Here is a 14,088-nt window from a genome sequence, read left to right on the forward strand (position 1 = left end):
TGAAGGAACCCACATCTTGTGGATTGCTGGTCCAGGCCTCTACCAACTGAGCTAAGCTAACGCACCTCCCCAACGACATCCAAGGGTGCGTCACTTGAAGGAACAAACCACATCCACTCATTCATTCCACTTTCACTCTTACATGTTTTCTCACTCACACACACACACATTCATACGATGGGGCGACGCAAGCGGCATCTGTTGAACACGATGGATGTTCTGAGGCTGGAACGCAGTAGAAAAGACAACACACAAGCCTCAAGTGCCGAACAACAGAAAGTTTACCGTTTCCGTTTCGTAAGTGATATTACGCGCGATATTACGATATTATTATAAAAAGGGGTCTCTTTCATATCATTTCGGTTCCCTAGTTTTGGAATAGGAACGACAAATCATCGTCAGCGGGAGATCCGGATTTACTTGTAAGTATAGGATCAGAGTGGGGCTATAAAGTGATGCACAATTCCGGATTCGGTTGTAAAACAGACATCTGTATACGTCCGATACGTATTAAGCAGACCGGTAAACGGACGTCCCATACGTATTCAAGAACCCGGATACCGATCGGAACAACTGTACAGAGACAACCTGCCTCCAGGCAAGTGCACGCTTTGAACACTGGGTGAACTTTTGAAATAGGACCTTTAAGATATCTTGCGCATTGTAGTTTTGCCATTTTGGTGAAGATTAGTTTAAAACAAATTCATAAACGAAGAGTTATTTACTTTTAGGAAACGGCTCGACGCTAAGCCTACGACGATAAAATGCACTTCAACGGGATATAGAACCGCGGAGGAGTATACCATGAATGATGGTACAGTCGAGTACAGGATCTTCGACATGTCTTCCTCGCGCGCTACTCTGTTGCGCGCACTTTTGTTTAGTGTCAGCGTTTTTCGCTCGACACACGCACCAGGAAATATTGTCCTGGAGCCTGCACAGAGAGCAGGACCGGTCCCGAGTCAATATATGTGCGTAACGGCACCCACCATACTCCATTTCCTGAACGTAAGACCTCGGACAGCTTGATCCTAAGTCACTATCGATCTCTAAGGTCCCCCCAGAAGAAATAAAGAGAGAGATAAAAAAAAAAAAACAAAAAAAAAAAACAAATCGCAAACAGCAGCGTCTGTACACACAGAGGAGCAGGAAGCGCTGTTGACACGGCAGAAGGCGGCCCAAGTCCTTACCCTGAAAGGCTTTGCACGTCCGCAAACAAAGGCCGGTTGTACGCACGCTGTGTACCAAGTGTCCGCTAACACTATCGCTGGGGACGTTCTCCACTTCATTGTGTGTGTTTTTTGCGGCGCATTTGGACTGACTAACTAACTAACATACGCGCTGTGGTTTCGCGAGAAGCAACCCTTGCGTACGAGTTTGGAGAAAAGTTTGTTACTCAAATTCCGTTACCGGTAACAGGATTCTGGTCCTGAGCGGCTCTCTCCCACCGCAACGTGACCGAAGAGCTGGTGGTGCTTTCAACCCTCAGGTAAGGTGGAGATGGAGGATCTGGAATTAAATGAGATAAATAGGTGAGACGTCTAGATAAGGATCGAAACGTACATGAGATAATTAGAGAAAATAATGCACCTAGGTGCAACACTTAGGTAAAATCATATACCCAGATGACATACTTAAATAAAATAATATACCCCGATATACTTAGATAACATTAATGTAACCAGATGGTACACTAAGATAATTTACTTCAACATTCAAGGGGGAATACAATACCTGGGCAAGATGCGTAGGCAAGGTAGAATAATTTGTGTATGATAGAGTTCATATATAGAAATATGTAGTGGCATTTCTGCTGTATTAGAAATTTAGTTCTGTGAGGGTACACAGATAGCTGGGCGAAATATTTACACAAGATAGGGTACCTAGAATAAGATACTCAGGCAGGATATGATACCGCGATACAGCTTGGAACACGGCACTGGAGTATTTCTGCATTGAAGCATCCCCATGCTAGCTATTAGGGAGAGATCGACTTAGAAACGGGTGATCGGTCCTTCTCCTAGTATGTGTCCTCTCCTCTTTGCGGCTAGGGTGTCACCTCAATTGAGAAATGCGACACCCCCGTGTTCCGTAGTCTTTTGTCCCAAGCTGTACCAGTGCACGATGCGTATGCAAGATAGTGTACACTACACATTACGGCGTTTCACTACATGGGAAGGTGTTCACGATAACAGTAACCAAAACGTGCTAAGCCAATCATCCTATCTCTATTGAGCGAGTGACATCACATTGCTAAGCTTGGATTTGATAACTTCCTTTATCTGATCATTTTCGTAGAATTCTTCCGATGTACTAACGCAACAACTTTATTAGTGCTAACTACTGCCGATGTATTTCCGATGTACTAAAACTCGCTATTTACGTAAGATAGAGGGTACGCTGTAAGGTTTATGGTATGGGGTGTACGTGCAGGAATGTACTGTAGGAAACACGGTTGTCTAAAATCAGCACTACGTGGTTTATCACATCTCAAATCTCGAGGTGTTGCAAGACTATTTCTTTTGAGTAATACACACGAGCTGCACATGGTCCACCTTCAAATGCAATACTGGCACAATACTTTCAAGCGCAACCGAGGTAATATGGGGCGCCGAAGTACTGACAGGCGATTTTAGCTAACCGTGTCCCCGACAGTACTGTATGTTTAGACAGTAGCGAGTTTTAGTATACCGTTGGTAAGGTTATCGTGCCTATCGGAACCAATCACAGTCGTGTGTGACTCAGAATCGTATCCACTGATGGGTTCGGGTTGATACGGTTCGACGCAAGTCACGTTATCAACGGTCTGCTAAAACTCTCTATTTAGTATAGTCAAGATACCCATAAGAAAAGATAGCTGGGATAATGTGCTTTGATAACATAATATTAGATAAGCACACGAACAACACTCAAAGCGATAACCAGTGCTGAAACTCCCCAATAATAATCACAAGATAAGGTTGTTGTTGTTCGATGCCTGGAGGAGGAGACAAGGTAAGGTGCGCCTCTGAGGATTCTCCGTGTTGCATTCATACCAGCGCTGCTCTTTCATATGCTGAGTTTGCTAACACACACCACACACACATATATATATATATAAATGGGATGGTGATGCTAAAACGCAAAAGCAAAAGTGACATGGGAGAAGACGAAGTATAATCTGCTCACCGCTATCTAACGTCTGCACCACCACTTGGTCAGAAGGCGGCCCGGTACCTTTGTTATTGTAAGCCTGCACTATGACTCCGTACTGGGTAGCTCGCTTGAGCCCAGTCAATTCACATTCTCCTCCGGCATTACCGGCTGAAGTGGTGTCCATTGTCTTGTAGATGTATGGCTCAGAAGAACCAGCTACACGGTATCCAAGGTAGTACCCTATGATCGTGCCAAAATGGAGTTCCTTGCCAGGTGGCTATGGACAAAAAGGACGATGACCAGGGTGAAGGAACGGCCAGTAAATGAAGTTCTAAACTTAACAAAATCCGCTGCTTTCGGAAGCTTTAGGGATGAAAATGGCATTGAACTGCCATACAGAGCAAATTTTATGTCTTGTTCATGTCTTTCACAGCTCCATATTTCTTTATTTATTTTCCAATCAATCAATCACGTCTTCGGAATCCTACCGAATTTATATCATTGCAGTCCGCATGCCTTACAGTGTAGCCTTCCAAGATATTGTCACTTTATGTGGCGCGCAACTATCATAAAATTAGTTTATACATGCTGTTTTCACCGCTTCCGGTTTGGCGCCAAAACGACATCCGGTTTCATAGCAAACACGCTCTGCGCCAACCACTGTGCCGATTGATACAGTTATCGCTTCTGATTTGAAGAGAGAGAGGGGCGTATACGCCTTTTCAACAAATCAGGAGGGCGAAAGATATAATTCTGCATGGCGGATGGTTCCCAGCGTACTTTGTCGTGGAAGGACCCGGAAGTTGTGGCGGGGGCTAGTTTACGTTTACCCGAGAATGCAATGTATGACGTCATAGCGTGTGGAATAGACGACCTGCGGCCCTACGTCATCGATTACGTTTCGCCGCCGTGCAAAACATGCTGGTGGACACTACCAGCTTTGTCAGCCTATGACCCGACGCATTTTTCCCGCTTCTTGCCCACCACAGCAAAACATAACCTCGAACCGGTCTCCGCGTGACGTCACATGTTTGGAAACAGAGGGTCTTATATCGGTCACGCGTCTGGCGACGTTGCTCCTTAAAGATCGATATCTCTCTCGACGCCACAGCTGTTGGCAGTCTTTCAACGTGGGACGGGGAGCGGAGACGGGGAAGGGAGCACGTGCGATGTTGCTAGGACACAAATGCAAGACCTCCAAATGATGTCACTTGCTCTTGTGGAAGCCCGTAATGCCTGAGTCTTCGTGTGAGGTTGATTTAGAATGCGTAATGAAATAAATATTTCGTTTTTTACGCCTTAGTGTCACCACGTGCCACGTTTTGCAAGGTCATGATAGAGACAACGCAAGAAAAGCTTTTTGAACGCGACGCACTTTAGGGGTTCTGCATTGGAAGTGCCATGAATACGCCTACTTCTGCTTTAAAGTTCTTAAAAAAAGGTCTGCTTTAAAGTTCCTTTTAAGTTCAATGGGTCGATTTTAGATTGACGTACTCTATTTCGAACGACAAAGCTGGAGCAACGAGAACCACAGAGGGTAAATGAGAAAATAGTAAGGTCAACTAGGGCATGCAAGAGGTACCGTTCACTGACGCAAGTCAAACTTCCTAAAAAAAAAAACGCTATGAGAACCGCCGACATACAGGAGAGAAATACAACATGCACCTGATTCAAGGTGGATTTTATTTAATACGGATTTTGTAGGAAAAAATCTACGACAGCAGCACATATATCGTTTCTATTAGGTTAGATACGCCACTTAGCGTAAACATAACTTTAGTATCGTTCAATAAACATATCCCCCCCGCCCCCCACCCGTAGTATGGTGTCTATCGTATGTGCATCACGGCACGTGAGAAAGGAGAATAAAGTCTGGGAATGAAGGAATGAGGCTGGGTGTACGGTGTAAGACACCACACCGCCTTCCTCAACTAGAGGGGGCGATCCCCCCTGCGTGACTTGGTTCTCGCGTGGACTTTAGTTTCTACGGAGAAATGTGGCCATGGATATCTCAAAGAAGTTCCGAAAAGTTGACCGGCTTCAATCAATTACTGCGTCAAATTTCACAATCTAACATGGGCCCCAAAGTATCTAACGAAAAAAGCTAATTAGTTTTAGATAACATCTGCTAGTTACATCCCTATTGAAAATTTGTTGTAACCCTACTACGGCCAAGGGTTACCCAAACGTCCCATAACACCTTTAGGTCTCAGGCTCTGTAGTAACCCCAGGAACAAATTGTGCACTAGGGATACTCTCTTGCACCGAATATCAGCCGTGCAGTTACAATCCACCTGGAAAGGCTATTTGTGCTACTGTCATAAATTTTAATTTATTTAATTAATGTCATTAATTCGTACAGGATTATTACCTTCCAAGAAACCTTAATGGACTGCGAACTTGTCGGAAGCGCTCTGACTTTCGACGGAGGCCCACCCGGCGCTGAAAAGCAAAAACCGGTCAAACAACGAACACTTAATCATTATTTCTCAACATCTACCTTCTTCAGTTGTCGTTGTCTTGACAGCGTGGCTTCCGTCGCTACGGCCGATTCGGTTTTCAGCAAACACTCTAAAGTGGTAGACAGCTGAAGGCTTCAGACCTCGTACTGTCCCAGACGTCTCTGACGCAACCGTACTCAAGTTCTGCATCTTGGCGTGCCATTTAGCTGCACGAATGACCGTTGTGTAAGCGGTATCGGTGAGAGAAACTTACGGGTCCACTTACATCCCTCGTCTTTATACTGCACCGTGTAGTGCGTTATGGGACTGTTGCCGCTATAGGGCGCTGTCCATTCCAGGCGGACGCTGCGACTGGTGACTTCGAGGACCTTCAGGTCTTGTGGGGCATCTGGTGGTTCTGTATCCAAGAAAAAAAAATTAATAGTAAGATGTGACAATAGAAGTTGTTTTTTACAGCGCGGAAAATATTATTTCGTTTTTCAGTATTTCCGCTAGAATAATGTAGTTTTATACCTTGAACTATAAGTTGGGTATTGGTGTCGTCCTGGCCGAAGTTGTTGGTGGCGATACAGGTGAAAAGTGCTGAATCGCGGCGGTCAGCCTGACGGATGATGATCTCCGAAGTGACGCCAGTATTTTGAATGGTCTCAACAAGCTCATACCTGGAACAGCAAGTGGCGACAGTGCTTTTTTTTAAATTTCACGGAGTACTAGAGCATATACGTCATATGAAACATACAGGGTGTTTCACCTAATGTGATGAAAAATTCAAACTGGCGACGTACTCGGCGGAGGATTGTGGGGCTTTCGGCAATTACCTTCTGGGAACTTTTGCCGCTATTTAGGAAGGCTTTGGACAATTTTAAATTCAGGGAAAATTGTTTTTTTCAATTGAACTTTGAAAATTGCCAAGCGAACCTCGCTTTTTTTTTTTTTACAGAAATATGAAGTCCTCCACGGATAACCACAGATCCAACAAAAACCATGCACAGTATCGCAACAAAAATAGTAAAAAAAATTAGTAAAAATTCCGCTTTAGCCCCGTCTGCTTGATTGTCGCAAAGGAGTGCGCACGGGAGGTGCGTGGAGAGGAGGAAGTGTTCCCGACTCTTGTTTTACCTTTCTTTCCTCCGCTTTGACCTTGATGCTGGTGACAACCGTTTTATCACAAAAAAGGCAAAACAAATGAAGGCGGGGACACTTCCTCCTCTAGACGCACATTTCACACGCGCTTCTTTGCACAGGTTCCGTCTGAACGTGCCATACGGGCGCCAATTCTTCCATAAAATTGGGAAGGCTGATTCAGCGAACTGCACTCTTTGTGCAACCATGGAGGACATTGAACACTTTCTCGTGCACTGTTCTGGGTGCGCACGTCAAAGGGCTACCATGAAATCTGCTCTCGACCGACTGGACAACCGCAACTTTGACCTCGTAAAAGTGCTGGGTCCTTGGCAGAGGTCGGCATTTCGGCCCAAAAGAACTAACGATCACGATCATCTGATAAGGCGAGCGTGAGGCTGAAGCCGACCCAAGCAGCAAAATGTACTGAAAGTCGAGTGCAACAGGGGTGGACGGTATATGTCTTATCAATGTTCTTGAGTATCACGAGTCTGTTCAAGGTCTTCCACCTACCCGTCCAACCCTATTGCACTCGACTTTCAGTACATTGTGCTGCTTGGGGACCCACGCTCACGCTCAGGCAGATATGGCGCGTGATCGCTGTGCACCATGAGCGCGATACTGGATCGCATTCATCCTCGCGCTACTGTTTATCGCAATCAGAACGTCGAACGAATTGTTGTTGAGTTGAACGAGTTGATCGTGCATGCAGCGATCATCATGAGGGTGATTGCATGAGTGCGATCACGATATCAGGCAAAGGCAGTTCGTGTGATATCTAGGCATTATCGCACTCACGCGATCACCATGTAGTTGCGCTGTTGGCACATGACACCTTGCACACAGCAAAGGCATCGAGGGTGTGAATTTCCTCTTGTGGTGGTGGTGGTGATGGCGAGAGGGCTTGCCGTTGTCGGCCTCTTGTGATTGTGCTTTCGGGCCAAAAACAGGCAAATCAAAGATCGCAATGGCAATAAAAAGCTGTTCGAGCCAGGGTGTGGGTCCTTTGGGCCCTGGTTGTGCAGGCAACAGGTGTTGCGCCACTGCTGCAGCGAAGAATCATGTCTGATCGCGTTGACGAGCTCCACACCATGGGTGACTTCGCTGTCCCCGATTGGCTGCGGGACCACTTCAAAGATATCGGCAGCTCTAGTGACGGCGAGAAAACGCGCGAAAGATTGGAAAGAGAAGAGCAGTGTGGAAATTTCGAGCACGGTCAGAGCACGCTGTGGATCTTTCCACAGCCCTCGGCATCCACGGTGTCCTTGATACCACGTTCCTGGTGCATGAAGTTCGGCAGACATCTGAACTTGATGAGTATCTTGCGGAGGAATATGACGAGCAAGATGTCTGTACCTTTTGGAAACACGACACATATCATAAGCTGGGTCGTCCAGCGGAGGTCTGCTTTGGCATATCGGCCACTGCCGGTGGCGTCGAACGCCTTTTTTCGGTGGCCGGTGCAATACAAAGGGCGCGACGATCCTCACTTCTCCCGACTACAGTGGAAAAGTCATCCTCGTGGCGGAAAGCGTGAAGGCGTCAAAAGGGCAAGGAGCCGGAGAAATTCCACGACGCAGCTGAATAAATAATTGGTATTAGAAGCACAATGTAGGCTACCGATTATGAGAGATTTCCTAACTGTCGTGGCCATTGGCCCTCTCGTCACCAGTATGTCTACATACCGAAGCAAAGTGTGGCAAGCAGAAAACGACACACACCACCACATGCCGACATTGCAAAATTCTATCATCGTGACAACAGACATTTGGTCTGGTCACCCGGCAACAGGTTAACAACGACACAGTGATCGGCGAAGACGAGATACGAAAAATTAGAAACGTCGGAGCATGATAGCAACAGTTGAGAAAGCATCCAAAGACGAGCGTTATGCAAATATCGCCTCTTATATTTGAACTTTATGGGCAGGGGCATGTTGAGGGAAGACAGCAGTGAAACAGAGCATCAACCATAGTATAAAACGTACGTTGTACGTTTGTACGTTCCACCCTTAGAACAATTGCATTCCATCATGACAGTTGAACCCAAGTTATCCCAGATCAAGCTAAAAGACGGTTACTTGCATTTCAAGTTTTACGGCAAAGGGAATAATAGACGCGTAGGAAATACGCATTACGGAAATAACCATCGCTTTAAAGGAACCGTGAAGAGAGATCCCCGAGAAATCTGAGTTCTCGCTGGGGAATGGCTCCCAAAGAGGACTTTCAACTGAAACATATCCGATTTTTGATATATCGCACTCAACGCGGATGCACTCCACGCAAAAAAAAAAAGAAAAGAAAAAGAAGAAGGAAAAAGCGTCTACCCCCCCCCCCCCCCCCTCACCCCTACAAGGCGGCACTTGCATCACTTGCTCTCTCCAAGGTTGCACCAAGCCAGTCCGCCAGTGGGGAAGGTCGCCTACTTCCGACGTCACATCGATAGTTTCATCGTCACGCCGATAACGGTCGTGTCGCAGTAGTCGCTTCTTTAAAGGGCGAAACACATGTACGGCAAAATGCACGACCCGTCGTGCGACGAGTCGCACAGTTTCGTGTCACGAATCAGCAGCAGACACATGGGCGGCGACATACATGTCGCTCTGGACCGCCGTGTTGCTAGAACAGCGCGGCCAGAGATACACTCGCTTACACTTTATTTAACATAACCAAATGTGCTCACTTGTAAAACACAGCAAACGAGAACAATTCATTCGTTATTTCACGTGTCTTTCAGGGCGCAACACAACGAAACCAGCCACTGTTTGCATTCAGAACACACACTATCCGCCATTTTTTCTCGGATCCATCGCATCTACTAGAGAGGCAGCATCATTGGCTGCTTGGTTCATGACGTCACTACATCCGCACGACAACCCACCGACGGGAGCGGAGACATCCGAGCAGTTTTGTCGCGCCACGACTTGTCGCAGAGCGCTACTGCGACGACCTATTTCTCCAGAATCCGTCCCAGGATACTTTGCGCTGCGACGCGTCGTACATGTCGCACGTCGTTTCGTCGTACATGCGTCTCAGCCTTAAGCGCGGTTTTTAGTCGATATCTCCGTTATTCTAACCAATGCTTGGTTGATTGATCGGTAGAAGAAACGGAGAGAGGGGAAAAGAAGAAAGGGAATGCTTGGTATATTCCGCATGATGAATGTATTAGCGTTCAGGAATGCATCACATACACTTACATAGATGTTAAGGATATTTTTGTAGTCTTTTTAATCTAGGCTTGGAAACTTATCCAGCGATGCCGAAAAAACTCCTCTTGCTAAAGATGCGCACACACACATACACTCGCACACACACAAAGAAAAGCTAACTGAGGTGACATTCAGCCTATGTTGCGAGAAAACTTGCGCTCCTTCACTTCTGAACCGCTTTTTTATAAAGCGGTTATAATAGTTTCCAACTTAGGAGACTTTCCTAGACACATTCAAGGAAAGAAGCGTTATTTTCTTCTTCAATGCTCACTTTCTACAAAGCTTCCCGACCTTTTGAAAGCAGCCCTATGTATTTTTATTGATTGCGCCTTATTTCCATAAGACCTGTTCTTTTCTTCGCAAACTCATCTCCAAAATAATTTACTGCGATGGCCCGCCAATGGAAACAATGTGGTGAGCCGAGCAAGAAGGGAAGGATCGTCTCAAAAATCGGACGGACAACAAAGAGTCTTATATCTTCATAAGGAGGATAGCGCAGGCTACCGGAGCATGTAATTTAATCGTTAAGGTGCGAGAGCTTTAATTAAAGAAACTCTTCCCAATATTGTGGAGCATGCAGTTTCAGAAGAAAGCGCTGTTTTGTAGTCACTGTCAGGAGGAGATTCCTGAAGGACTCGATGCAGCTCTATTGTAATATTTTCTCCTTGTTAAAATATATATATTACAACGGAGCCGCATTTTCTCTTTCTTCTCCCCATTATTTATCTTCCTCAACATCAACATCATTTTCTACTTCTTCACCATCTAAGCTTGTGTGGTATAAACTCAATTTCAGTATACCTCGATGTCATCCTATTCCAACTGTATTCCAGCGAACGGATTCTGCTAAAAAAAAAAAAGCACTGTACTCTTTGGCGCACTACTAAACATATACAGCTCGCATCACAGTTAACTTGAATGCCATTCCGGCCTGCGGACCTTGGTGATGCTTTCTTCCCACTTCGCAGGCTGGAGCGGTGTTCAAGTTCACCTTGACGCGAGCCGTACGGAATGCGATATCATTGCAGCAGATGAAGGACGGGTGTGTGACCGTAAATGATATGCGTGTGGGGCAACAGCAATCCCGACCATATAGGTTGCCATGGGTTCGGAAACACGTGTTGGCCTGCAAACGCGCTCACTTCCTCTTAAATCCACTGTACATTTTAGTACGCATTTCTGAACATATGGCCGAGTGTAATGGCTGTACGCTTTGTTGCACGCCGATTCCTGGCATTACGGGCCGCATCCGCTCACGTTCCTCATTTTCGGCATTCGCATCTGCAGCTCCCGCAGCAATGGCGTCACATATGCGAACTCTATCCTTGCGGGAATGCTCCGCAGCACGCCGCCTGCGCTCTAGGGCCGCGTACCCAATGCAGACACATGCGCGGAAACCGCCTGCGGACTGTCGCTGGGCGGCAAGAAAGAGGAAAGAAAGAGTGCTTGCCACGCAGCAGACGCTGCCGCTTGCGGTTTACGCGACTCTCGAAATGTCGCCGCTGACGACGCTGTTGACGTGCTGCAGACTGCGTGGGTGGCCGGAAGAAGACATGAGCGTGACGCGATCTCAGTTGACCATCTGATTGGACGAAGATGCGTGGCATGCCGCTTAAATTATCGTGCATTGCGCGGTCGAGGTAAAGCGGAACGCGGAGACGGCTTTCCCCGCACAGCGACATCCGTGCTGCCCGATGACGTAGACGATATAGCAAGTGAGACACACAGTGCATACACTAATAAAGGGTTAACCACTGGATCCTTTGTGGCCCCCATTTTGAAATGGATAGTAACCCCAGTGCAGGGTACAACTTAGGAAGGACCACACAAACGCAGCATTGACTGACAAACCAAGAGCTTATTAAACGCAACGACAAGTGCCTATAACCCCTTCTTTCTCCTTTTCTTTTTATTTATTTCTTAATTTTCTTTCTTTCTTTATTTATTATTCCTTCCTATTTCTTTCTTTCTTTAATTATTTTCTTTTTATTTATTTATTATTTCTTAATTTTCTAATTCATTTATTTATTTATTTCCGGAATAGCAAGCCGACATCCCGCTTCGCTGACCTTTCCTCCGTTTTTTTTCCTTTTCGTCTAATAAATATATACCCCCTTCTTTCTCTCTCTCCACCTTCTTCTCGCCGCCCTCTTGGTTTGTCAGTCAGTGCTGTGTTTATGTCGTCCACTCTAAAAACAGAACTTCACCGCATAGCACGCTCAGCGCCAACCATTGCCACCTGTGATAGGGTTATCGCTTCAGATTCGAGGAAAGAGGGAGGCGTACGCAGTCTTGTGTCAATTAGCATATATCCAAATTGCACAAAAAGACGTACGCCCCGCTCTCTCTTCCAATCAGAAGCGATAACCCTATCATGCGTGGCAATGGTTGCCACAGAGCGTGCTATGCGGTGAAATTGAGTGTTACCTGCACTAAGTTTTTATCACTTTTAAAACGAGATACTAGGAAGATTTAGCAAATTGGATGCCCTCTACAAAAACTATCGATAAAGGAAGCCGTCGCATCAAAGATCAGCAACGCAATGGCATCCACTTCGAAGGAATCAGGCTTATGATGTTTTCGGAACCGTTAGCGTAAAGATATTCTAATCTGCTAAATCTCCTTACTGGGCGAGGGTGTCGCGGGAAACGTTACTTCTCAGCCGAGGCGGCGCGATAAAGAAACTAATGAGGCGGAGGGTACGCATCGCGAGAGCAAGGGCGTCAGCGTGACGTGACGCGACACGACCACACCGAGTCCCCCCAAAAAATGTTAAAGAAATATTTAAAATACTTCTGCGTGACTACATAAGGAGTGACGTTACGTGCTACAATTTCAGCCAGGAAGCTCGAGTGAAGAGCTGTTGCATCTCACGCCACGGACGCCAGGTGGCGCAACTGTTGCGCTGGGCTGCTGGTCACAAAAATGACTAAAATTGCCCATGTTTTGCTAGCGCGTGTGTAATGAGCACGCGCAGAGATTACCAGGAATTAGAAGTGCTCTTACCTTGCATCTTGCTTAGGACTAACCGGCTGTTTATCCTTAAGCCAGGAGATGGAGATGGGCTTATCACCCGTGGCATCGCACTTGAGACGGGTGTTCTGACCTTTTCGAACCATCTCTGCTGTGAACTTGGTCTTGAAGTGAGCAGCGACTGAATGCGGGGAAAAAATCATGAGGGCGTGAAGGCGAAAAAATAAACAGGAGATGTCGTAAAGATATCATGCACCGTTCTTGTAGCATACCACGCAAAACATAACGTCTGTGTTAACGTTATGAGGAAGCAAGCCACGTTTTCAACGGTCTCCTAAAACTCGAGTCTTAGGAAACCGTTGATAACGTGGCTTGCGTCGAACCGTATTAACCGGAACCAATCATTGGACAAGATTCTGAGTCACACACGACTGCGATTGGCTACGATAGGCACGATAACCTTACCAACGATGTGCTAAAACTGCCTAATGACGATAAATTTTCCGTTTCACGTAGAAATTTTGACTGAAGTTTTTAACTCAACACAGCACCACGAGAATAGCACCATTTTTTTAGGGGGGACGCAACATTATGCCAGCACGCTACCAACTAAAGTGTGCTACTTTTGTTGAAATTTTAAGGTGCTTTTGTCGCGGGTTCAAACCCGGCCGAGGACGGTGACAACTTTGTGTAAGAGACACGCCGTCTTCCGCGAGGAACGTCAAATGGGGTGTGCCATGTGTCAAGATTTCGGCGCACGTTAAAGAACCCCCAGGTGGGCAAAAGTAATCCACAGACCGACCACTGTGGCGTCACTCATGATCACATTTGTGTGGCGACGTTATGTCCTGAACTATTATTATTATCATTACTATTATAAGATGCTTTTGTTAAAAGTTTATATTTTTGGAGCTGTTAGACGTAGCACGAATGATTTAATTGCTTTGAATTAAAAGCATAAAGAATTTGGCTGATTATGTGCATTAGAAAGTATGAGCAAGTAAATAAAAGAGCGATATTAAACGGTAGGAGCAACTTATTTATAAGTAACAAGTAAATAAAAGAAGAAAAAGACTTCGAACTTTGCCACTTTACTAGCAGACTCGCAGATTTGTGTTCGGAATATCTTATTAATGTAATTTCGCTTCAGAATATTTAATCGAGCTAACTAAACTCGACTGACGATAA

General features: G+C 45.9%; 1 protein-coding gene across 2 annotated transcripts in view; it reads right to left on the reverse strand.

Moving 5' to 3' along the window:
• Positions 1-14,088, reverse strand: part of LOC135394112 (cell adhesion molecule Dscam1-like) — a 281,899-nt gene that overhangs the window by 11,678 nt on the left and 256,133 nt on the right. For both annotated transcript variants that reach the window (XM_064624627.1, XM_064624626.1), the window contains exons 13-19: positions 12,934-13,081; positions 6,111-6,259; positions 5,863-5,994; positions 5,636-5,803; positions 5,507-5,577; positions 3,169-3,412; positions 1,411-1,509 (exon numbers count right to left, since the gene is read on the reverse strand). In XM_064624627.1, coding sequence (XP_064480697.1) covers positions 1,411-1,509; positions 3,169-3,412; positions 5,507-5,577; positions 5,636-5,803; positions 5,863-5,994; positions 6,111-6,259; positions 12,934-13,081 — 1,011 coding nt within the window. The remainder of the gene's footprint in view (positions 1-1,410; positions 1,510-3,168; positions 3,413-5,506; positions 5,578-5,635; positions 5,804-5,862; positions 5,995-6,110; positions 6,260-12,933; positions 13,082-14,088) is intronic.

Source organism: Ornithodoros turicata, chromosome 5 (assembly GCF_037126465.1).
Source record: "Ornithodoros turicata isolate Travis chromosome 5, ASM3712646v1, whole genome shotgun sequence".
In the NCBI taxonomy this organism is placed as follows: Eukaryota; Metazoa; Arthropoda; class Arachnida; order Ixodida; family Argasidae; genus Ornithodoros; species Ornithodoros turicata.